The sequence below is a fragment of the Sus scrofa genome, chromosome 10 (genome assembly GCF_000003025.6).
Source record: "Sus scrofa isolate TJ Tabasco breed Duroc chromosome 10, Sscrofa11.1, whole genome shotgun sequence".
Taxonomy (NCBI): Eukaryota; Metazoa; Chordata; class Mammalia; order Artiodactyla; family Suidae; genus Sus; species Sus scrofa.
In genome coordinates this window covers 68,127,370-68,150,719 of record NC_010452.4, presented here as the reverse complement: position 1 = coordinate 68,150,719, position 23,350 = coordinate 68,127,370, and the positions used below count along the sequence as shown (strand labels likewise).

The 23,350-nt window shown below is 51.3% G+C and overlaps 1 protein-coding gene across 2 annotated transcripts in view; it reads right to left on the bottom strand.

Moving 5' to 3' along the window:
- Positions 1 to 23,350, bottom strand: part of ADARB2 (adenosine deaminase, RNA specific B2 (inactive)) — a 455,053-nt gene that overhangs the window by 317,864 nt on the left and 113,839 nt on the right. For both annotated transcript variants that reach the window (XM_021065069.1, XM_021065068.1), the window contains exon 3: positions 2,534 to 2,727. In XM_021065069.1, the coding sequence (XP_020920728.1) occupies positions 2,534 to 2,727 (194 nt within the window). The remainder of the gene's footprint in view (positions 1 to 2,533; positions 2,728 to 23,350) is intronic.

The following is a 23,350-nucleotide window of genomic DNA, read 5'->3' as shown; positions in this document are numbered from 1 at the left end:
TTATTTCAGAGCCCATAGGTTATTCAGACAAGAAAAAGCATAATACAAAATCACACCAAAGCTACTTCTAGAGCATACCCACAGAAGGCTGACGGCACGTCAGCTGATAGCACTGGGAGGCTGAAAGTTACAATGCAGCTTCAGAACGGCTCTTGCTCATTAGACTAGGTGGAAATACACACACCACTGGCTAGAAGTTGAACCTTTCTTTTAATTCATTTATGCTCATATCACAACAACTCTTTCTTTGTGCTCACCATCAGTGGCTTTAGTCAGGGTTCAATAGAGCCTCGCTCAAACTCCTTAGTAGCCATCAATACACACGTGGATTTTAACTCATGAGAAATACAGAGTTTTAATTTTAGATAACTTGAAAGCTGAGGCTGTTCTATTCGACCACTGTTGTTAAGACTGATGAATATTAGGACATAAAAATTCACCACTGTCCTGGTGGAAGAGAAGCAGCATCTGTAATAACTAGGCATTATATACACCTGGTCTATTCCCAGGAAAATGCAAATAAAGATTTAAAGGGCTCTGTACTGGCTGTTTTCTTTTCATTTGATCACTCACACTTACACTGTTAACTTTTCTCTAAGAAGTGGTTATTTAGCCTTTGGATTTGCCTCTCCCACCACACGAAGCCGTCAGCAGACGCCACAGGAAATCTCACCCTGTTCACAGATGGACTTACGCGCGACGGGAATTAGTGCCCAGTCCTCACGACCCTGCCCACTGCAGGTTTTGGCTATAAAAATTAAGAGACCTGATATTTTGATGCTGAAGCAGAGGAACAGCTCACGTAATTTTTCATTCTGAATACTCGCAGTTAAGTTTATAGCCAATGAAGTCTGCCATCAGATTCCTTGCTTTTCTTTCCAAAACTGAATACCTTCTAAGCCAGCATGACTGACATTTAAAGGTACCAAAAATGAATGAAGGGAGAGGCATGAATGCTCATCAGCTTATATTTTCTTTCTGTAGATTTTGCTTTATTGTAAAATATTATTTCATATCTTCCATCTTAAGTATTTAAATATACTAAATAAAAACAGTGGAAAACACGAGCCCTTGAAGTGCACAAGACAATGCTTCCTCTTCATCTCTTTTAAAAGTTATATTCATTATTAAATGCTGTGATTTTTTTTTTTTCAATAGCACTGTCACTTTTTGTCAGCGTTATTTTTGGAAGACACTCACAGATGTGTTTCAGAGTGAAATTTTCATGTAACAGAGTGAGTGGCTGACGTGTGTCTTAGCAGCTCGAGAGTTAAACAGGCACCACAGAACCTCCCCCTTAGACGGGGGGCTCCACCACCTGCCTGAGATGTTGTCACCTTGCTCCTGCCACCCTGACCTGCAACCATGATCAATAAGTTGATCTACGGAATTCGTGTCTTCATACCATCCGGCTAATTTCTATACTGTAAGAAGCCGGAAGGACTCGGGGACGGTCTGAGCACAGGCAGGAAAAGCTGGGGCAGAAACTCTCGGAGGCCACGGCGAGGAGGAAGCTCCTCAGGGGAGGATTTGCAACCCCCTGGACCAGGTTGCTCTCTGCATCCGACACGAGACGGTCGGAGCGTCTCATGCCTTTTACTCATGTCTTTTCAACTGTTCTTTATGGCTCTTTAATCACTTACAAAAATCAGCACATCCCCAATACTAAGAGCTGAACTTTCTCCTGCAGACACATGATAACAAGTCCCTCTCTGGGGAGGAGCCGCTGGCCCTGGAAGGAGCCCGCAGCCTCCTGGGACACGCAGGGGCTAGGATGGCGTCTGGGGACCCGGCCTCCCTGGGGAGCAGCGGCGGCTACACCGGCCCCTGGTGGGAGCCCTGGGCGGCTCGTGGGGCTAAGCTGACTGACCTCAGGTGGCTGGTCCCCAAGGATGTCAGCAACAAGGCACAAGACAACCTGTCAGCGGCTGCGTCTGCTTTCCTGGTTTGCAGGTTTCCCCCCTCCAACAAGCTCCGATGCTCATTTCTCTTTTCCTGTATTAATTTCTGCTCATTCCCCCCAGACGAGCCCTGTCCCCTCAGCAGGTCCCCTTGTTTACAAAACAACGGTGCCACTCTAAATAGAAACTGTCGGCCAGCGTGGGGAGGCGGTTGCCACGGTTTTGCCCACTCCCTCCTCCAAGACAATTTGGATGGAGACGCTTTAGGGATGTGGCTGAAGCGAGTGTTTCCGCTGGCACCAGAGCCAATGCTGCCTCTGTGAGGATCAGTGGCAGTGCCGGCGCCGGCGGCCAGGGAGTGCGGGTCCGGGGAGGCCACTGTCCTCGGTCAGAGAACGGCCCCTGCCCTGCCCCTCTGCCCATCATTCGCTGAGCCCGTTTGGCTCGCCAACCTCTCCGGGCTTAGAGAAGCCCCAGCATTCGCAAACGGGTCTGAGCTCACAGCGCGGGGCTTTGTACCCACCGACATCCCACCAGCATCCTAAAGTCAAGCTGCTGGAAACCGGCAGACGCCGCCGACAAGAGGACGCGGCCAGAGCGAGCGGGAGGCAGCACAGAAAGCAGGTCCTTACCTCTCCTCTTGGATCGCCGCCTCCTCCTCCGCTTGGACTTGCATTTGAGTTGGCTGCTCAGCCCTCCGGACCCTCGGCTGCTCCCCAAGACCGATGCCATGGCCGGGACCCGGGAGTGAACGGGGCAGGAATCCTTCGCTGAACAGTTTCCCCTTTCCTGCTCCAGTCGCCGCAGCTGCCGCTGGTGAAGGCTTCTGCGAATCAGGGAGCGGGTTCACTTTTTAGGACGGAGCACTCAGGCGCCCTCCCTCCCTCCCTGCTGGTTCTCTGTCACTTGTTTCCAGCTGGGCAGAGCGCCTGTGATCCGAGCCCCAGCGCCCCAGCGCTCCAGGGACGAGGGGCCGGCACGCGAAGGGCAGGTGTGCCTCCCCCTGCTCCTGCCCCAGCGGCCTCTCTGATCTGGGCTCCAAACGCAGGCTTCTACTTTGGCACCTCTGGTAGTTGTTTGGCACAGCCACTTTGAAGCCAATCACGCAGGGAGCTTGTCTATTTGCTGCTGCAAAGTCTAATTAGACCCAATCACAACTGCCTGCTGGCTCTGACATCAGCACCACAGCCCGTGCCTGCCCTGTCAGCTCGCAAACTCAGCTCCGTTTGGACGATGGAGCTGCCCAGGACCCGTGCAAGGGAAGGAGGCCGCTGGGGGAGGGAGCGGCGGCGGGCACAGCCAGCAGCTCCGGGAGAGGCCTGCGGGGGCAGCTGCAGAGGACGCCCCCGTCCAGCTTCCCGCTCAGCCCACAGGGACGAGGCGGGAGGCTCCCGCAGGCTCGGAAAGACGCAGGGACTGTGTCCCCAGCCAAACAGTTTTTAACTAGTTAATCCATTATGTCGCTCCTGTGTCAAGGGGGCAACGTCTCCCTAGGAAATGCAGAGCCCTCCCTTCCCCACAAAGGGGCTGAGATTTGCAATTCGGGAGGGAGGGAGACAGCCTCGGGGGCATTCATTTTTCAGAGCCTGCCCGGGTGTCTGTTTGCTTGTTTTGTTTTCCCCTTCACATCCCTTGGCTGTTCCCTCTGCAAGAGGGAAATACTGCGGAAAGACGGAGGGGCTCCGATCCGAGTCTGATTTTTAAGGCGAAGTATTTCAATAGGTAGCTTTTTTAAGGGAACAATGAAGTGAAAAGGCAGAAAGGGCTTTCATCTGATAGTTTTATTGCCAAATGTAACATTCGGATGAAAGAAAGTAATATTTACGAGGAGGTGGATTGCAAATTGAACTAGTTTTGAACAGTTCTTTTCAGGGTTATCCTGTTTCTTCAAGACTACAGTTATGGAACCCTAAATATCTCATGTAAAATATAACAAGGAGAATCTTGCAGTCATCCTTGCATTTTGCACTTAAATCTCAAGCTATCAATTATAACAGTAATGGTCTGGGAAAAAACCCACTCCAAAGAGTCATTAGCACTGACGCGACGATACAAAAACGACACACAGACATTTCCATTATCTACCCCTTCCTAAGCTCCTCACGGACCCCAAAATTTCCAGATAATTTTCCTTCTATGAGAGAAGACCATCCCTCTGGAGAATGCTGAAAAAGCAGTGCTGTCTGGATGTGCTGTCACGTGCTGAGCTGATGGATCCTGGCTGAGTTTTCACTGATGGGAGAGAGAGAAGAGCCTCTGATTTCAAATCCTAATGCACTGCTCTGACTCGGGGCAGGAGATGTAAACAAGGCCTTGGTTTCCCCATCTGGGAAGTGGGGGTGACCACAAAGCTGCCCCCAGATGCCCCCGGGCCTGAGAACCAGCGTGCACGGTGCTGGGGCACACAGGTCCCTCTGGGGTTGCTCAGTAACGCAGTCGGGGACACTACCTTCACAGAGGGAGCGCCTTCTTCCAGGGGCCTCGGAAGGCAGGGGCTTGTGTGGTTCCCTTCAGGGTGCTTGCCAGTGGGCTGGCTGAGGAATGCAGGCACACGAGGGCCCCCTCTGTGCCGGGTGCACCACTTCAGCTTAATGCTGCTGGTAACAAGTCCTGCAGCAGCGGCCCCTGCCGACTCTCGGCACGTGCTCCAGGGTGTGAGCTGTGTCTGGAAGGGCCGCTGACCTGTGACCGGCGGAGCTGCCACACACACCCGTGCTGACCCTAAGCTTCCCTGGGTGGGCTTCTGCCCAAAACCGGTCCCCGCGTTCAGAAGCCCAGGGACGGTGCTTTGGGAGGTTTACGAGCGGAGGCAGCCTCCAGCCTGTCTGCGTTAGTCATCAACGCCCCTCACACCCATGGTCAAAGATGCTGCCCCTGAGACGGGGGCAGACTGGCCCCGTGCTGGGGAGGGCAGGGTCGCTGGCGATACAGCTTCCAATTTTGGTGGCATCCAGGCAGCAAAACCGAAATCTGGATTCCAACCCTTCGTCTTGACCCTGATGTGAACACCGCTCCAGGTGAAACTCTTGGCCAATCTCACCTTTCTGAAAGCTCCTCCAGTCTGTTTATCTGGGGGGCATGACTTAAGCAAACCGGGTTTGGGGGTCTATGGGCGCTGTTTCCGTGTGTTACACGCATCTGGTGTCAGGCTGTGCGGGGCCGATCACACGGGGGCAGGGAGGCCCCGCTGGCCCTGAGGAGAGGCCCTTGAAGAAGAGCTTCAGGACCGCAGGCCTCCCGACACAGGTGGGCGGGAAGGGACCAGTCTGCTCTTCCTCCCAGGCGCCTTTGCCTTCTGTCTGTTTCTCCATCCGGCCAGTGCACCTCGGCACAGAAACTGGAAGGGGACCAGACACCACGTCACCCCGTCAGCCTACTGCCCGAGGCAGGAGGGGTCACTGGAGTGTCTTCAGCTGACCTGAGCCGGCCCTGCTCTTCCACAGGACCAAGAGCAGACGCAGGGCTGCCCAGAAAGTCACAGCCCCACGTGTACCTGTCGGGGAGCTGGACGAGGGCGGCGGGCGGCCTGGAGGGTGCGGTGGTCCTTGGGGCCCCGCACCACGTGTGTGTGTCCAGGAAGGTGTGGCTGCAGTGAAGGCTGGATGGGGTCCCCGAGCACCGTTCACAGGGCCCAGGCTTTCCAACCCAGCCTTGTCAGGGCCGTGCTCTGTGTGGGGTCTGGTCCTGCCTCAATGTGCCTCTTCTTACAGCACAGGGTCCCTGCGGGGTCTGGGGCTTGAGCCTGTGGGGCCACTGCGTGGGCCCAGAGCACCTCCCGCGGTCCCATCTGCCACTCGCTCAAGACCGTTTCTGAGATTATGCAGAGCAGAGTCTGGTTTGATTTGCACAAAAGCTCTGTGGGAGCAAAGCTGAAACCACGTTCCCCTCGCCCGTGAGGGAGCAGGGGCTCAGAGAATTCAGGAACTCTGCCCAAGTGGCTGAGATCGGGGGTCACAATGGGACTGTTCCAGCACGATTTTTCACCCCTTTGCTCCAGAGTCTGAGACCCAGTCATTCTGTGAACTTGTGCAGCCTTCTTGGAGATGCTCACAATACATTAAGGAGTGACTTGGAGCTTCAGGAGTGTGTGTGTGTGTGTGAGTGTGTGTGTGTGTGTGTGTGTGAGTGAGTGTGTGTGTGTGTGTGTGTGTGTGTGGTCTGCAGACCCGGACACACATCTCTCTCCCTATGGCTGCGACCTCTTCCCAGGTGGGTGTTTAGATGCGGGTGGGCGCAGGTGTGGGTGGCGAGCTGGCTGGGTCACTGTGACACCCACTGCCGCCAAGCGTGGCTGCAGGGAACCGTAGCTTGTTTATAATGGACTTGAAAGACCTTTCCAGCCGCATGTCCCCAAGGTCAGGAAGGCTCAGGGGCTGCAGCATCTGGACCAAGGCCAGGTTCGCAGGCAGAGCCAGGGCGGCGCGACGTGCACTGTGCTCCAGGAAGGCCACCACCAGGAGCCCCAGACTCACGCTGATGGCCCGACCTTCCCTTCCCGCGCCAGGACACACGGGCACAGAAACGCACCTCCGCAGCGAAAGGCACGCCCTGCCTCCCTTCTTGCGCGTCTCCTCGAGGCGCCCTGCCTCGGCGCCCGAGCTCACGAGCACCGTGGGTCTTCTGCTCTTCAGCATCACAAGGCCTGCGCGCTCAGGCAGGGACAGGCCCTCTGCACGGTTCTCCCAGGTCCCTGGACCCCATATCTCCCTGGGAAATGAGCAGGACTTGGAACCCACGTTTAGTCAACATGCCTCCCTCGGACTCTTCCACTGGTGCGAGACAGCAGAGGCCACCGCGCTCCCGGGAGGTGTTTGCCAGCTGACAACATGTTCTCGTGTCCGTGTAGGACACTGGATTATTACAGAGAAATGGCACGGCGGGGCGGGGGCTTTTTCCTCTCTCATCTTCTCCACTGTTCCTGCGTTTAAATAACGCACATCAAAACCATGAGATGAGACCCGGAGTCCCGGGAATGACACGCCCGGGGAGACCCGCGTGCCACACGCCCTGACTCCCATTCTCTCCCACGGAGACAGATGCCCCCGCCGGCGGGAGGGGCGGGGAGAGGCGGAGAAGCTCCTGCTCCGCCCTCCCCATTGCTGTCTTGGTCGTTGTCTTCCTTCCCCGGGGCGGCGGGGGCGAGCCGGTGCGCAGCAGATCCGCCAGGGACGCGGATGGACGACTATCTCCACGCGAGCCCCGGGCCGCTCAGCCCTGGCACTCAGAGCTCTCGATCTTGGTTGATGCCACAGTCCAGCCTGCAGGTGAGCCTTCCTTGAGCCCCGCGGTGGTGTTAAAGCAACGCCACGGAAAGCACTGGAGAAGAGGAGAAAGGGCCTGCATTTGCCTCCCTCAGGCCCAACGTGAAACCTGCTGTCTATGCACCAGGTCTCCCTTCGGAAAGGCACTGATCCCTCGGAGCCTCATCTGCAAAGCGCGGGAAGTGGCGCCGCAGAGCTGCCGGGAGCACACGCGAGGGGGTCCCTGTAAGGTCCCAACGCACTAAAGTCCCTTAAGACGCCGCCTGGTGGCCTCCGACACACAGCGCGGGGACGGACCTCAGCTTCCTGAGCCCAGCTCGGTGTTCGGATCCTGGGCTCTGAGATGGAAGGGGCCCTGGGCCATGGCCCGGGCGGGACCGGGGCACCCCGGCCTGGCCGCGCCACCCCACGCGGACCCCCAGGGCGCCCGTGTTTGCTCGCACCAACCAGAGCCCACCCGTCTCCTCCTGGGGTGCAGCCTGCTCTCTGCATAGGCTGCAGCCAAGGGACCGCGCCAGAGCCAGTGTCTTACGATCTCCGTGGGCTCTGGGACAGAGCACAGTACGGGAACCTTCCACCAAATGTCTGTGCAGAATGGGAGACTACGACCTGAAATAAGCCCTTTCACCCTGACAGACAGATGCCGCCGTTGACGCACATTGCATTTCAGACGCCCTTGGTTGCTGTTTCTGAGATGTGAAACCTTAACATTTTATTGAATCACAGAGAATTACCTCTATTTAAAGCCTCCTTAATGCACCCCCTGTTCGAGATTTCCCCTTGTGTCTTCAACCAAGACCATTCAAAGAGCTCATGTTTTTCATGTTCCAAATCTCCTCTTGGATCCAGTGATTTCGAGACAAGCCGTGGGGCACGCCCAGAACGCTGCGGGACGGCACCACGAAAGGGAGAAGCGGAAGGCGGCCGCGGGTCCGGGTCGTGCTGTGGGGTGTGCATCCGTGCAGCTGGCCACCTAGGAAGGGACGGCTGGGGCCTGTCTGCGGGCGACTCTGGTGCTGGATGGGGCGGGGGCTGGCCAAGGGCCTTGGTCCCGCTTCCCACTCAGACGGTCCAAGTCTCAGCACTTTCTTTGCTCCCGGGCTCCCGGCTCCCCCGAGCCGCGGGCCGCGGGCAGACTGGGGAAGGAAACCCTCTGCCTGCCTGGGCTTTGCCTCGCCTCCGCCTGCGGCGCTCACGGGGGGAGAGAGGAAGGACTCGGGCGGGTCCCGAGGTGCAAAAGGTGAGCTAGGATCTCCGGATCCCTTGGGGAAGGCGTTTGTAAACCCATGCTTTAGAATGACCTACTTTCGGTCAAGGCGGGAGAGGAAGAGCTGGGAAGACACTGCAAGGAAGACAGGTGAGTTTCCTGGCAGGCGCAGAGCAGGGCACACTCTGCCCATGCTCCAGGGAAGGTCACGGAGACCCTCCGTCCAGGTCCCCTGCCCCGTCCCTCTGAGCAGTCATGGCAGACAGCTTGGCAAGAAGGGGCTGTCACCGCGAGCAGCAGAACCCCCCTGCTGGGATCCCGTCACGAGGAGCGGTGGTCCCCGGGCAGGGGAACGAGGCGCCCCGACAGGAGCACGCCTTGGTTAGGAGAGAGCTGAGCAAAGAGCAGGGACAAAGCTAACACCCACAGACAGCCAGATTTGTTGTCACCTGTCCAAGCAAGACGCGTATTTGCAGGTCACGTGGCTGAATTCCACAAAATGTGGTGTTACTCCATTATTAATCGAAGCCCTGGACCCAAGCGGACCAGCTCTGCCCTCAGGACCACTGGGTGTGGAAAATCACTGGGGACAGTGGCACCGTCACAGAAGTGGGCGAGGACTTGCCCTGCAGAGACCGTCAGCCAGGAGCGCGGAGGGCCCGATGCCCTCCCTGGGCCCCTCCTCTTCCAGAGAAAGAGAACCTGCTCCCAGGGAAGCCTTCTTCCCAGCGCAGTTCTGGGGCACCTGGGCCTCCTTCAAGCCCTCGGCTCTACAGGTGTCCCGGACACCTGTCCTGAGGGTGCGGCTACTGAGCACAAAGTGGCCCTTCCGGAAGCTGCTCCCACGCTTTCTGCTTCGTACTTTCCGTGGCAGCTGAGCTAATTCCAGGGCAACCGTGACTCCCATGTCCTGCCCCAGGGATGTTCCAGGAGGGGCTTTCTGCCACTGCGGAGCGCAATGCCCTGGATGCAGCCGCCTCTTCCAGAGAGGCCCATGGAGATAAGACGAGCTGTGATTTTTAAAAGGTGTTGGAACTGTGGAAACCAGGTGCAAATACGAGAAAATGCTGCTGTTGCCACAGCCAGTGCTGTGTCACCCAACACCTACTGGCCCAAAGACTTGCGAGGCCTGGGCAAGCTGGGCCAGGCAGGGAGGCAGAGCGCTGTGGGCAGAGTGCTCACTTCCAGTCCTGCTGGGCCATCGGCCTCGCGTGGTCCCTGGGGAAAGCACAGCGGCTGTGAAGGGGAACGAGTCACTCGGTAAAGCACTCAGGCCCAGGGCTGGCACATACCACCTGATGCCCACGTACTAGCAATAACAGTGGGGGTCCCGGGCGCTTCTGGCATTGCCCTGATGCCAGTCTGGGGGGCCGCCCTCACACCCGGCTTGTGGCCTTGGGAAGGGGGGCGGCATTCTCTGCCTTCCGGACCCAGCCCCCGCTGCGTACGTCCGACCTCAGGGGGCTGGACCCCTTCCCCTCTCCCAGGTAAGCTGCGAGCACGAATGCAGGGAGGAACAGTAACACGCCGTTACCTCCTCAACTCCCGCTTCTCTTACAGGGCCCCCTCTTTACCACAAAGCGGCCTCAGAAGACCCTGGAGGGAAACAGGAGAAGAGGGCCGTCTCTGAAGAAGGTGGGATGCAGGAAGAAGGACTGGGCTCTGGAGCAGCTGGGAGAATCCAGTGACCCCGGGCAGACGGGCAGAGGAGCAAAAGCCAACAGCTCCCTGTACCCGAGGATCCTGGGGGCAGGTTTGCAGCCAAGCAGGCCTAGATCAGCTCTCACCTGAGTCCCTGTTTGGCTGTGAGAAACTGGGCCTCAGTTTGCTCATCTGCAAAACGGGCACCTGAATCTGATCTCATAGCTTTGTGATGCACAGTGGCAACCATGGGACCTCGAATGCCACGTAAAAGCAGGACGTGCCATCCACGGCCTTTGGTCTCCTGAGAGGAACCCCGGCTACTATGACCACGGCAAATGGTACATTCGACACCCACACTTCCCAACTTCGGGGAGCTCTCGTTGCACGAAACGGAGTCCAGTCCTGAGCCACCTTGGCACGTGTGTCCCCTGAGAGTGACACATAGCTGATAAAGGTCACAGTGGGTTCTGCAGTTCTCGCCAGCCCGCTGCCAGCCCGTCAGGGGGCAAGCGTTTCTTTGGACCTTGGAAAGTGGTTGGGGGAACTGCAGCTTGAGCGCCATCAGTGCGGGTGGCAGCCACAGCAGGGCACAGGGAGGCTGTGACTGTGTGGACGTGACAGATGACAATGCAGTTGCATGGAGTAGGTGGGGTCGGGCTCCCCACTGCTGCGTCAGTGCCCGGCCCCGGTGACTGGCAGTGGCAGCAGTGCCCACAGTGCCCGCGGCCAGGGCCTCAGCCCCGTTTGTTCCGAATCTCGGCGCAGCGCCGGCTGCAGGTCAGGCTTGTCCGTGAGCACCTCCCAGTGGACAGGACCCCCCAAAAATATCCACCTCCTCGGCCGGAGCCAGGAGGCCTGTCATTAAAGCCGTAGTGAATTCCGGGGGCTCGCCTGGAAAGGACTGGAACGGAGAATCACTCTGGCTGATTATTAAAATGTTTTCAATCCCTTCTGTATCCAGGGAACAGTTTGTGATAAATGAAGGGAAATATGCTGATATGGTATTTCTTTTATAAAGGAAAACTCTGAGAGGCGATTTGAAAAATTTAATCTTATAGCTATAATCTCCATGTACAATGGTATTTTAATAATTTTAATATAGAATTTTAATAATTTTTGACGTGTGATTTCTGTGATTTCTATCATTTGTGAATATATTTCTATTTTCCTAAAATTAAGTTGTTTTTTTTTTTAAATTATAGTAGAACATTACTAGGTGCTGTCATAATCGAACTTTTACAAGGGACTCATAATCTTATGCCTGAAATGGTCATTTACGTCTCTGAAAGTTGCTGTATTGATAACTTAAATATATTGCTTTTTAGATTCTTTATATCTTTAAATACAGGGGAAAAATAAAGTCATTTGATAATTGAGTCATTATAATAATATGTGTATTAAAAATTAAAAATACCAAAATAAATGGGTGTGGCTACTGAACGGGAGAAAATATTTGCAAAGGGACATGACCAATAAGGTTAATATCCAAAATACGGCTCATACAAGTCAATATAAAAAAAACCTCAATTAAAATACAAGCCGAAGACCCGAACAGACATTTTCTCAAAGAAGACACGCAAATGGCCAACAGGCTCCAGAGAAGATGCTCAGCATCACTGGCCATCAGAGAAACGCACATCAAACCACAGCGAGACACCGCCTCACACCTGTCAGAACGCCCTCAGCAAAAAGACATGGAATAACAGATGACGGTGAGGAGGCAGAGAAAACGGAGCCCTCGTGCGCACTGCTGCTGGGCATGTAAACAGTGCAGCCACTGGGGAAACAGTGGGGGGTTCCTCAGGAAAGGAAAAACAGACCCGCCCTGTGATCTAGCACTTCCACACCTGGGCATATATCTGAAGAAAACGAAACATTAATTCGAAAAGATACATGCACCCCAGTGTTCACAGCTGCATTATTTATAATTGCCATGATATGGAAGCAACACCAGTGCCTATCCACAAATAAATGGATAAAGAAGATGCGGTATATGTATATATATAGTGGAATATATATATATATATAGTGGAATATTACTCAGCCATAAAAAAGAATGACATTTTGCCATTTGCAACAACATGGATGGACTTGGAGGGTGTTATGCTTAGTGAAATACTGTATGACACCACTTCTACGTGGGATCTGAAAAATAAAACAAAAGAATGTATGTAACAAGATGGAAACGACTCACAGATATAAAGAACACATTAGCAGTTACCAGTGGGCAGCGGGAGATGGGGGAGGTAGGGGTGAGGGATTAACAGACACAAACGATGCTGAACAAACCAGATCAGCGCTCAGGATACACTGCACAGTGTAGGGAAATACAGCCATTAGGTTGGAATACCTTTAAATGGAGTATAATCTATAAAAATACTGAAGCATTACGTTGTACACCTGAAACTAATACAATACTCCAGGTCAACCATACTCCAGTGACAATCAATTTTTGGCGTGGATAAGCAAGGTGTAGCACAGGGGACTGGACCCAGTCACGGCTGATGGGGCGCGATGGAAGGTACCGTGAGAAAAAGAATGTATGTCTGGTGTGCCTGGCTCACTCTGCTGCACAGGAGAAATTCACAGAACACTGTAAATCAACCACAATAAAAAAATAAAAATAAAATAAAATGACAGATAAAAAAATGGGTGAGGTCCTACCCTTGAGTCGTCACATTCCCCTGGCATAACGGCTGACGCCGCGGTGGCTGGAGGCCGGTCGTGCCCGCACGTCAGGAAAGGCCGCTTAGCTCCGAAGGGTGGGTCAGCCCCGGGCCCTGGGTCCCAGCACGGCGGGGCTGCCTGACTCCTGCTCGTCCTGTTGCCACGAGCGGTCTGTCTTTGCTTTTCAAACAGCAACTGTTGCGAATTGTCTTGCAGACATTGTACTTCTGCAGACACCAATTTGCCCACATAATTAAGAAAAATATTTCAGGGAGGCACACAATGTCGTGCTCATTAACGAGCATTATTTTTTTCAGGGTTTATAGGCAAAAAGGAATGGTCCCGGGAACACAGCACATCCCTACTGAAAACGCTCTTCCTTGGTAAACAATACATTTTTTATGATAAAGCGCCTTTGGGAAGGTCTGGGAAGCGGACTCCCTGTCCGTCTCGCGCATCACAACGTCTGCGCCTCCCGGAACATTGGCCGGAGCAGGGTCCGCATCCTGCTGCGTCTGCCTCCCCTTCAAGAGTTCTGCAGGCGTCTGACCTCTCAGAGGCCCTGAGCGGGTCAGGGGCAGCCTCTGTGCCCCCAGAGGCAGGCAAGATGCCTCACCCAGAAGAATGAATCCGGGTAAGCAACTCCGGGAAAGGAAGATTTTGTGGAAGAGGTGGCACTGGTTCCCAGCCTGGCATCAAACCACCCATCTTGGGTATGGTTTTAAAAGAAAGTCAGATTTACAATTTTAAGTAGATATTACTTCTCCCTCTCTTTTCCAAATGAGTCAATTTTCCTCACTGTAGCATTCTGTGGATTTTATCAAAAACAGAACCAAAGGAAAGCTTACGTGGCCACCCTGAGTAAGGAGCTTCAAGGCCTTTCTAGCTGAGGTGCTCCTGCTCACACAGAGGGGCACGGGCACCAGTGTGTGGCCCCTGTGGGTAAAAGGCGAGCTGATGTTGGGGGGGCGGGCAGGGCTTGGTTCTGCAGCTGACACCCCAGCTCTCCAGGCAGGTACAGGCAGGCTCCAGCCCGCGAGGAGCAGTTCAAAAGGCACTACTCTGCTCACTCTGCCTCTCCCTGCATTTTTCCAAAGGGGAAACGGAGGCCTTGAGGTCAAGGAAGTGAGCCTGGAGGTTTCCTTCACCACCTGATCCTAAGGAGGCCATCTAAGAAGTTACACCTCATGGCCTTATTTCTAAATTTTCATCTCTTTTTCTACCGAAATTAAACGGAAACTTCTTTTATGAAACTTCATAAAACCCAGCTCCAGCCCACTCCCATCCTACCTAAGGGGGGGCCATCCTAACAAATAAACTGAGAAGCACTGTGAGGGCCACCGCCTGGGCGCAGGCTCCTGAACAGACCGAGACCCGACCCTCCTCCTAGGAAGCAGGACACGTCTGCTCCCCCACCCCATCACCACCACGTCGATTGGGCTCCTGCAAAGTAAGCAGGCCCAGGCCGCCCAGGAGGGCTCTCAGAAACCCAAAGATGACAGAGAAGACAAAACCAGGACAAACGTTAACCTCTGACAACTGCAGCTCCAGCAGAGAGTACACCTGGCCTAAAGTGTACTCACACTCAAAGTCTATTCACCTCATTTCCTTCCACTCGGTACATCATGTCCAACTTTAATGAACCAAGAAATACCAGACACGATACCCACTGAAAGACACACACAATCGCCACCCCAACCCCCAAGAGCACCATCAGAAGAGACAGGACAAGCATCAGAACCAGGCTCAGGCTGGTGGAGATGATGGGATTATCAGACAGGGAATTTAACCTGTGATTAACGCCCTAAAGGCTGCGATGAAGAACACAGGTAATGTTCCAGGATGGATGAGTACCGAAACCAGAGAAGGAAACTCTAAGAAAGAACCCAAAGGAAAGGTTAGTAACACTGTAACCCAAAAGTACACCTCTGATGAGTTTTCATTAGACTGGATGCGGCCGAGAAAAATCAGCGATCTTGAAGAAATGTTAAGAGAAACTTCCCAAACTGAAATGCAGAGAGAGGAAAAAAGAAAAAAGACAGAGAATGTCCAAGAACTATTTGGACAATTATAAACAGTGTAATAGGAACTCTGGAAGAGAAAGAAATAAACAGAAGAAATATTTGTAGCAACAACGACAGAATATCCCACCGTTAATGGCAGACCCCAAACCACAGGTCCAGGAATCTCAGAGCACACCAATGAGGAAAATATTAAAAAACCTACACCCAGGATCATATTTAAGCTGTAGAAAATCAAAGACAAACAGAAAGTTTTAAGAAAAGGCTGAGAAAGGGAGTTCCTGTCGTGGCTCAGAGGTAACAAATCTGACTAGTATCCATTAGGACGCAGGTTTGACCCTTGGCCTCACTCAGTGGGTTAAGGATCCACTGTTGCTGTGGCTGTGGTGTAGGCTGGCTGCTGTCGGCACGATTCAACTCCTACCCTGGGAACTTCCATATGCTGTGGGTGTGGCCATAAAAAAACAAAATACATACATACATACATATATAAATAAATAAAAATTAAAAAATAAAAAAAGCTGAGAAAAAAAGATCTATAGAGGCACTAACGTATGAATTACTGGACTTCTTTTCAGAAGCTATGTGAATAAGAACAGAGCGAAGTGAAATATTTAAAGTGTAGAAAGAAAAAAAAAGCAACCTAGAATTCTGTATCCAGCAAAATTATCCTTCAAAACAGAATAAGAAGACAAACCACAGACTGGGTGAAAATATTTGCAAAATCCTTATCTAATAAAGAATTGGTATACCAAATATACAGAGAACTTAAAACTCCACAATAAGAAAATAAATGAAAAGCTAGGCAACACATCTGAATAGACACCTTATTGTAAAAGATATTCATATGGTAACTAAGCACATGAAAACACACTTCACCTTATATGTCACCAGGGAAATGCAAATTAAAACAATGAGGTACAGTTATGAGAATGGCAAAAACCCAGAACAGTGACCACACTGCTGCCGCTGCTGGTGGGAAAGCAGAGAGGGCAGCTACTGTGGAAGAAGATTTGGTGGCTCCTGATAAATCAGACACACTCTTGCCGCATGACACAGCAATCATGCTTCTTGGTATTTAGTCCGATGGCTTGGACATGGGCGTCCACACAAAAACCTAAACCTGCACCTGGATGTTCAGAGCAACTTTCCTCCTAACTGCCGAAATCCGGAAGCAGCCAAGGCGATGGATAAATAAGCCGAGATCCACCCAGACAATGACACATCATTCAGCAACAGAAAGAAATGCGCCATGAAGCCATGAAAAGGACATGACGGGGACTTAAATGCACGTTGCTGAACTAAAATAAGTAACCCAACAAGAAAAAGATACACACCATAGGATTCCGACTATGACATTCTGGAGAAAACAAAATGACCAAGACAGTAAAACCATCAGCAGTTTCTAGGGGTTGAGGAGGGAGGGGGGAACAGGCAGAGCATAAGCTGTTTTCGGGGCAGTGCATCCGCTCTGCGCGCCTCTGCGGTAGTGGGTACAGAAATGCTACAGCACCCACAGAACCTGCAATGCCAAGAGTGGGTCCTAAAGCCAATCATGGACTTTAGTCAAAAATAATTATCATTAATAAATCATTTGTTCGTCATCTGTAACAATGTGCCACTCAAAGCTGGGGTGGTGCTGTGATTGTACAAGGACTCTCAGTAAAATTTGCCTGTAAATATAAAATTGCTCTAAAATATCAATCAATGAATTATATTAAAAATTAAAAAACCCCTCTCATTCCAGATCATTTGATAAATGTATATTCGAGTACCGTGACTTATTCCTGTTTAATAGACACTAGAAAGAAGGAAAATAAGTGAGTAGATCCCATGAGATCAAAAATTAAGATATTTTTATAGAAAGGAACATTTTTCAACACCTGCCGATGTTATATGACAGGGGACATCATTCTCTAAGCTCTCTTTATAAAGAGTCATTCTGCTTAAGTTGAGGCCAATTATTTGTGAGACTGGACATTGAGTCCTCTTGAAAATGAAAGTATTTCTGATTAGGCACATATGTAAAATGATTAGGTGACACTAATTGTCTTGACTGCTGGTAGGTGACACTAGCCACCAGGAATAGTATTTTTCATAAAATTCGAAACTAGTAAAATTTAATACAGATAACTGACTTATCACAGCTCAATTTCATTTAAAAGGAGGTCTAACCACAAGTGCCTTCAATTAGACGCAGTAATTTTTGGTACATAATAATTGGGAACCAAAGAAACCGTCAAAAAAAAGCAAATCAAATTTGTATCAAAGACGTATAAAATTCAAAATATTTTTCAGAAAAGTTCCTGAGGTCACTACAGAGTCAGTTCTAGGTCCATACAGTGATTCTTAGCCCTGGTTACGTACTACAGTGTTAACTAAAAACAGATGTTAAAGTGTCCACATGAGCCAGGATCAGAGGAGTTCCTGGCGCTGTGCAGCAGAAACAAATCCAACTAGGAACCCTGAGGTTGCGGGTTCAATCCCTGGCCTCGCTCAGTGGGTTAAGGATCCGGCGCTGCTGTGAGCTGTGGTGTAGCTTGGAGACATGGCTCGGATCTGGCGTTGCTGTGGCTGTGGTGTAGGCCAATAGCTGTAGCTTTGATTTGATTTCTGGTCTGGAACCTCCATATGCCGTGGGTGTGGCCCTGAAAGAAAAAAAACAAAAAAACAAAAAATCAAAAAACAAAACAAAACAGGAGTCAGAATTCCTGAAGGTGGAGTCAAGCATTATTATCTTTTAAGGCTTCACAGGTGAGTGAGTGTCTCGTCGGGTTCAAGGACCCCAGATCCACAGCATCTGCAGGGGACGTGAGGACCCAGATCCACAGCATGCATACAAGGCAGTCCACTTCTGAATGACAATTGTGAGAGATTATTTACCACATTTGAAAGTAAAGCGTTCTAGGAGTTTCAGCATATATTGAGCAGGGAAGTTGAAGTAGTAATTCTAGGACCATTTTCAGTTTTGCAGCTGGAAAGTCAAAATAATGCCAGTGTCGCCTGTTAATCGAATGTGATTTGAATGAATGAGGACAACGGTCACAGAAGCCCTGCGGTCAGAAGCTTTTCAGGACTCACCGCCATCCCCTCCCGTTCGGGGCTGATTCCACAGGTCATGCTCTGAACGGAAGAGCCAGTGGAAATTTTCTACTTAAACACCAGCAGAAACAAACAGCACTTGCATCACAGAAGTACTGAGGTGAGGGCTTCTTCCCACGGGTCCCTTGTTCCTTCACAGCCGCACCCTCGGTCATCACAGGGGACGGGCCTCTCTAACCACGGGGGACCCGACACGGACAAGACCTAACAGGTCTCTGCTTTCCAGGCACGTTCAGGAATGAAGGCAAGCGGTGAGGTGAGCTCTGAAAGCATCAGGCCCCAAGAAGGAGGGAGGGTAGCGGTGGCGGGGGGGGGGGGGGTCACAGAAAGGGCGTAAAAGGGGAAAGTGCTGCATGTTTGTTTAAACCCAGGGCACAGCGGACAGACCCACGGAGACCCCCCACTGTCTCCTGGGCGAACTCTGGCTGGGAGAACCGCTCTGGCCCCCGAGCGGGTCGCCGAACCCCCATCGATGTCGCTGTCCTTTTAGAGGCATGGAGCCCTTTTCTTACGGAAAGGTTCATGATGTGACAGCCACAATCCCTCTCGACATTACAGCCCGGAGGACCAGGAGAAGAGGCAGCTTTCTAAAAATGGCAGTGAGGAAAAACAATACATGCACAGCTCTATAAAAGCCAGAGGCTTCCAACCAATTCTATTACATACTACTATTTCCAGTTTGTGAAAAAAATCCCCATAAGATTTGATTCCAATTATATCTGGGTGTGGCTAATAAGCACATTTTTCTAAATATTTTCCCCCAAAATCAAAACAGACGTTTCGCAACTCACACATAATAGGATATGACTTATTTTTAAAGTTCAATTAACACACAAGCAGTCCATTCCCATGGTTCGTTTCACACTTACGTTGCTTTAACTTTACCTACGTTGTCTTTAAAAGTTTTTTTTGGTAAAAATAGGAGAAAGGTATGAAAGAGAGCTTTCAAAACTCTCCATATTTAACTAATTCCCACCTTCAAACTCAAGGATGTGATGTCTGTAAATTTTGCTCTGGGTTTCCTAAGGATTTACTTGAGGTGTGTAAAATGTGGCATTTTCTATTTTTGCTGCTGCTGTTTTTCTCGGCTAGAGATGTCTCATGCCCAAGGATTCTGTGTCCATCGGCCATCAAAGCTGTAACGAGCAGTGGTCGCATCAGAGGCACACTGCAGTGTGTGTCCTCGCGGGTGTTAAGGGAAGATGTGCAAATACACGCCCCCGTTTTTACCCCCGTTGGACTGTCAGGCACAGATGACAACGAAAGCTTTTTTTGGATTCTTGCATCATCTGTGTCTCATGAAATGAATCATAAGGTAAGTTGGCAGGAATCAAGCTCTTTTACAAAAGATAAATAATTGTTGGCCTTTCAAGTGGACCCCTTGGTTAGCAGGTGTGTGCAGTGCTAGTCACCTCAGCCAAACACAAAGTCACCGCGTAAAGATGATTGTCTTTTCCGGGTCACGAACAGCAGGCGGTCAGGGACACTATTTAACATTTCATCAGTGGAGCTGGAGAAGCCAGATTCCCTTTTCCAGTTGGAGGCCAAGGCCACAAGGCTAATGCTGACCTCTGCCAAGTGTAATCCATGGTGAGGACACGCGGCAATTACGCTCCCTGCGCTTTCGGAGCTCAGGGTCTAACGAGGCCTCGTTATGCGGGAGGAGAGCCGTAATTCAAGCCCTGTTTGCTTGCGCTGAGCCAGGGCAAGCCTTGAGGTCAGATGCAGTACCCGGCTTCTGCCAGCAGAACGGGTCCAGGTTGGGGTGGGGGCGGCTGCACAGAGGTTGGAAGGACCCTCAGGGTTCCTGTGTCCCGTCTTTGTGGAAGAGGAAGAGGCATCTGTCTTCGATCTTGGAAACACAGACCTTACTGCCCCGAGCAGGCAGCGAAGAAGCCGGAATTCCTCTGACCTCTGCTCCTCCTGCCGCCCCTCCCTCAGCATCCCGCTCCTCCAGGGCCCTGTGCTCCGGCGGCTGGCCTGGATCTGAGGATGCTGCAGCCTCTGCGTTTGAGTCAGACACCAGCGTTTCAAGGAAGAGGGCACGACACAGTAAAACAAACACAGCCGCAAACAAGCGGATAAAACAGAGGAAGGCACGGGAACCAGAAAGAGCCCGCGTGTGGTTACTCGTCATGTGCATGTGACAGGCCAGCTGCTCCCCGCACTTGGCAACTAATGAGCCTCGCGGCTGAGACACGCTCTCCCGTCTGTGTCCTGGAGTCACAACTGCAGTGCCCCCCGCACTGCTCACCCCAATGCACCTCCTGTGCAGCAGTCTGGTACCATTTCCACCCTAAATGTTCACCATCATCTGAGCCTGTGTTCCACACGTTGCCTGTTTTCTGCTACTGGGTTCTCAGAAGGGGAAGGACCGTCAGTTTTCAAAGAGCCATGCCTTCGAGTTGAAGGAACTCACCATAAACCTGTCTTCTACCTATTCTCTCCAACTCACAAGCATGCAGACGCACAGACACCGGCAACCTGAGAGCCCAGGACTCGGGACACGGAGCCGCGCCTCCCTGAGCAGCCACCAGGGGGCGCTGCAGAGCAGCCCAGGACGGGCTCAGGCAAGGCTGCCCTCCTGCCTCTCTGCGTCCAGAAACCACAGGCAGAAACTCTCGCTTTGCCTTAGAATCATCTTATAAAGAATAGGGTTTTTAATGAAGCAAGACTATTTGAGGGGAACCTATCCCTAAGGATCTAATAAAGAGGAACAAGAGTTGCAGGTAAATCGTCCTGTGAAGACACCATCTCTGCAGAGGCTGCTGTAAAACAGCTGTTTGAGTGACCAGGTACCCAGAAGTTAGGACCCCTGAAAAGAGCTGAGAAAGGGTGCCAGAGAGTCCGAACTTAGACTTCAAGAAAGAGGAGTTACATTATATGCTACTTAAATCATTAAAAAAATTCCATCATGCTACCGGAATCATCAAAAAACAAGTCTACACAAATGAAAGGATGTGATACCACAGTGTCCAGAGGATAAATCTGAAGGGCTTAATAACAACTACTGTGCCTGGTTTAGTAGCAAGAAATTCAAAATTGACATGCTGAGTCTAAAACCTAAAGTGTGAGAGAAAATTGTGTCTTATTTCGTTCTCTGGCATAACCCACTGAATCAAAAGGAATGGGCAGAGCTCACCGATTTGACAGGTTTATCTAACTTGGGTGACAAGTTCCTGAAGAATGAGAAAACACCCACAATACTCATGAAAGTAAGAGAGGGACACGGTTTGCTCTGGGCAGCACAGGTGGGGAGGGCTTCTGAGAGCTTTCGGTGACCAAGCGTGGCTTATCCGCGGGTACATCTGGATTAGTGATGGGAAGAAGGGGGCCAGTCAGTGACCCCGAGCACCTGCTGTGGACAAGGCACCACGAGACAGCTGTGGGGATGTGAGTGCACGTCATGGCTGCTCACGGGACGCTGCTGAGTCTGGTGTGGAAGAGGGCAAGAAGATGGTATGGTATGAAAGGTAGCTAATACCCCACCATAACCGAAGGTAAGTTCTGGGAGTCTTGATATAAACAAGAGAAGTTATGAATTAAGAACAGACACCACTGGAGCCGGCCGAGAATTCCTCATTTAGTAGGTGAGCTCTCCCCCCCACTCCATAAGCATGGCTGAGACTGCAGCAGCCTTGATGCAGAGAGATGGTTTTGCCTGGCAGTGCCAATCTATGTACTGAAGACTGGAGAGAGGGTTCAGGCAGAAAGCAATGGGGATGGGCTTTTTTCCCTCTTTTTTTCGGGATTCTGAGGAAATTCTGGCTTATGCAGAATATACAAAATAGCAGGAGACATGGCTACTATCCCAAACTGAGGAGCCACTGAAAGGCTTTTAATAGGAAGATAAAGATTTGAAATCTGTTCTGTACAGAAGCTGTGGAAAACACTGCAGTAGAAGAGTGGCTGCTGCTGTGGACACGGTGACCATCTGAGCGGACACTCTCCCTGTGACTCCGCCTTCCTGTCGCGGTCTTTTTCAGCCGTGCCCGCCTTCCCACTGTGAACACGACAATGACCGTCTCCGTGGAAATTCTTCCTCTGACGCCCCTTGTGTGTTGGGGTCTTTCCTACCCATGGCCATATTCCTGGCTCTAACGTGCACCCAGCGGAGCTTCCTGCAACCAAGGGGGAGTGAAGGGCACACGCGGGGCCCCTCGCCCCATGTAGGTTGTGCTGCAGTAACAAGCAGTCCCACATCTCAAGGACTTATAACAGTAAGAGCTCGCTCTTGATGTGACTCTTATCCAGAAGGTTCTCATTCTCAAATGGAGCATCAAGACAGCCCCTGCCCTGTGCTCATGGTAGGGGGAAGAGAACAGAGGCAAAGCCAGGACTCGGCTCAAAGTCTGGTCTAGACATGGCGTGCATCATGTCCAGTTTCGTCCTGTGGCCAAGCCTGAAAACAGGGAGGGGAGAAGCCTGAAAACAGGGAGGGAAGGGGCAGTGGAAAAGGGCAGAAGGATGGACGTTCACGACCCGGACCGAGGAGTGACATGTGCAGAGGCAAAGCCAAGTGAATTCCAGTCCTCCCCCAGGTCTGTCTGGATCTTCTCCTCCTCTTTCCTGTGGCTTGGGTAGTGGGGAGGGGCCGCAGGGAGGGACGGCCTCTTTCTGTGGGAACCTGGCATGACGCCACATCAGAGCCCATCAGCAGCACCTTGTCTGGCTGGTTTGCAGCCTTTGAGAACCTTGAGTTTGACCGCCCTCACGGGGCCAGCTGTGCTCCAGTTTGCCACAAGTCATGCTGTCCTTTGTTCTGATTCGGACTAGTGTCCCTCCCACCTCACTTGAGGGTGTCATGGACACGATGCCTGAAGGAGGCCTCTGAGTTTACTGCTCAGCCCAGAGGACATCTGAGACCCAGAGGGAAATAAGCAGAAATCCATAACTTGAAGATACTGAATGCTGGAATCCACAGTACTAAGTGCTGGAATCCACAGTACTAAGTGCTGGAATCCACGATACCAAGTGCTGGAATCCACGGTACTAAGTGCTGGAATCCATGGTACTAAGTGTTGGAATCCATGGTACTAAGTGCTGGAATCCATGTTGCTTCAGGTGGTAAATGCAGCCTGAAATCTGAGCTATGGACAGAAAGTTATGACATGTCTTCAACTAGAAAATGATGGAATACAAGCCCTATCAAAATAATCTTGACTTCCTTTTACAGCAGTTTCTTGGCTGCACTGGTGACCAGTCATATCCATTTAAAAGAAACACATATTTTATGCCAAAATGCTTTTAAATTTTAACAAACGTCAAAGGTGATTGTTTTGCTATTGCTATACTTGATTGAGTGCAAAGGGTCCAACAATAAAGAAAGGAATTTTCATGTTTAGCAGCTATAGGGTTTGCTCATCAATGTAAACCAATACCTTGTTTGATCCACCTCCTAGAATAAGGTTAATAAAAACAAAAATAAACCAATGGGACCTAATTAAACTCAAAAGCTTTTGCACATCAAAAGAAACCATTAAAAAAAAGAAAGACAACACAGAATTGGAGAAAAGTTTCAAACGATGCAACAGACATAATCTCTAA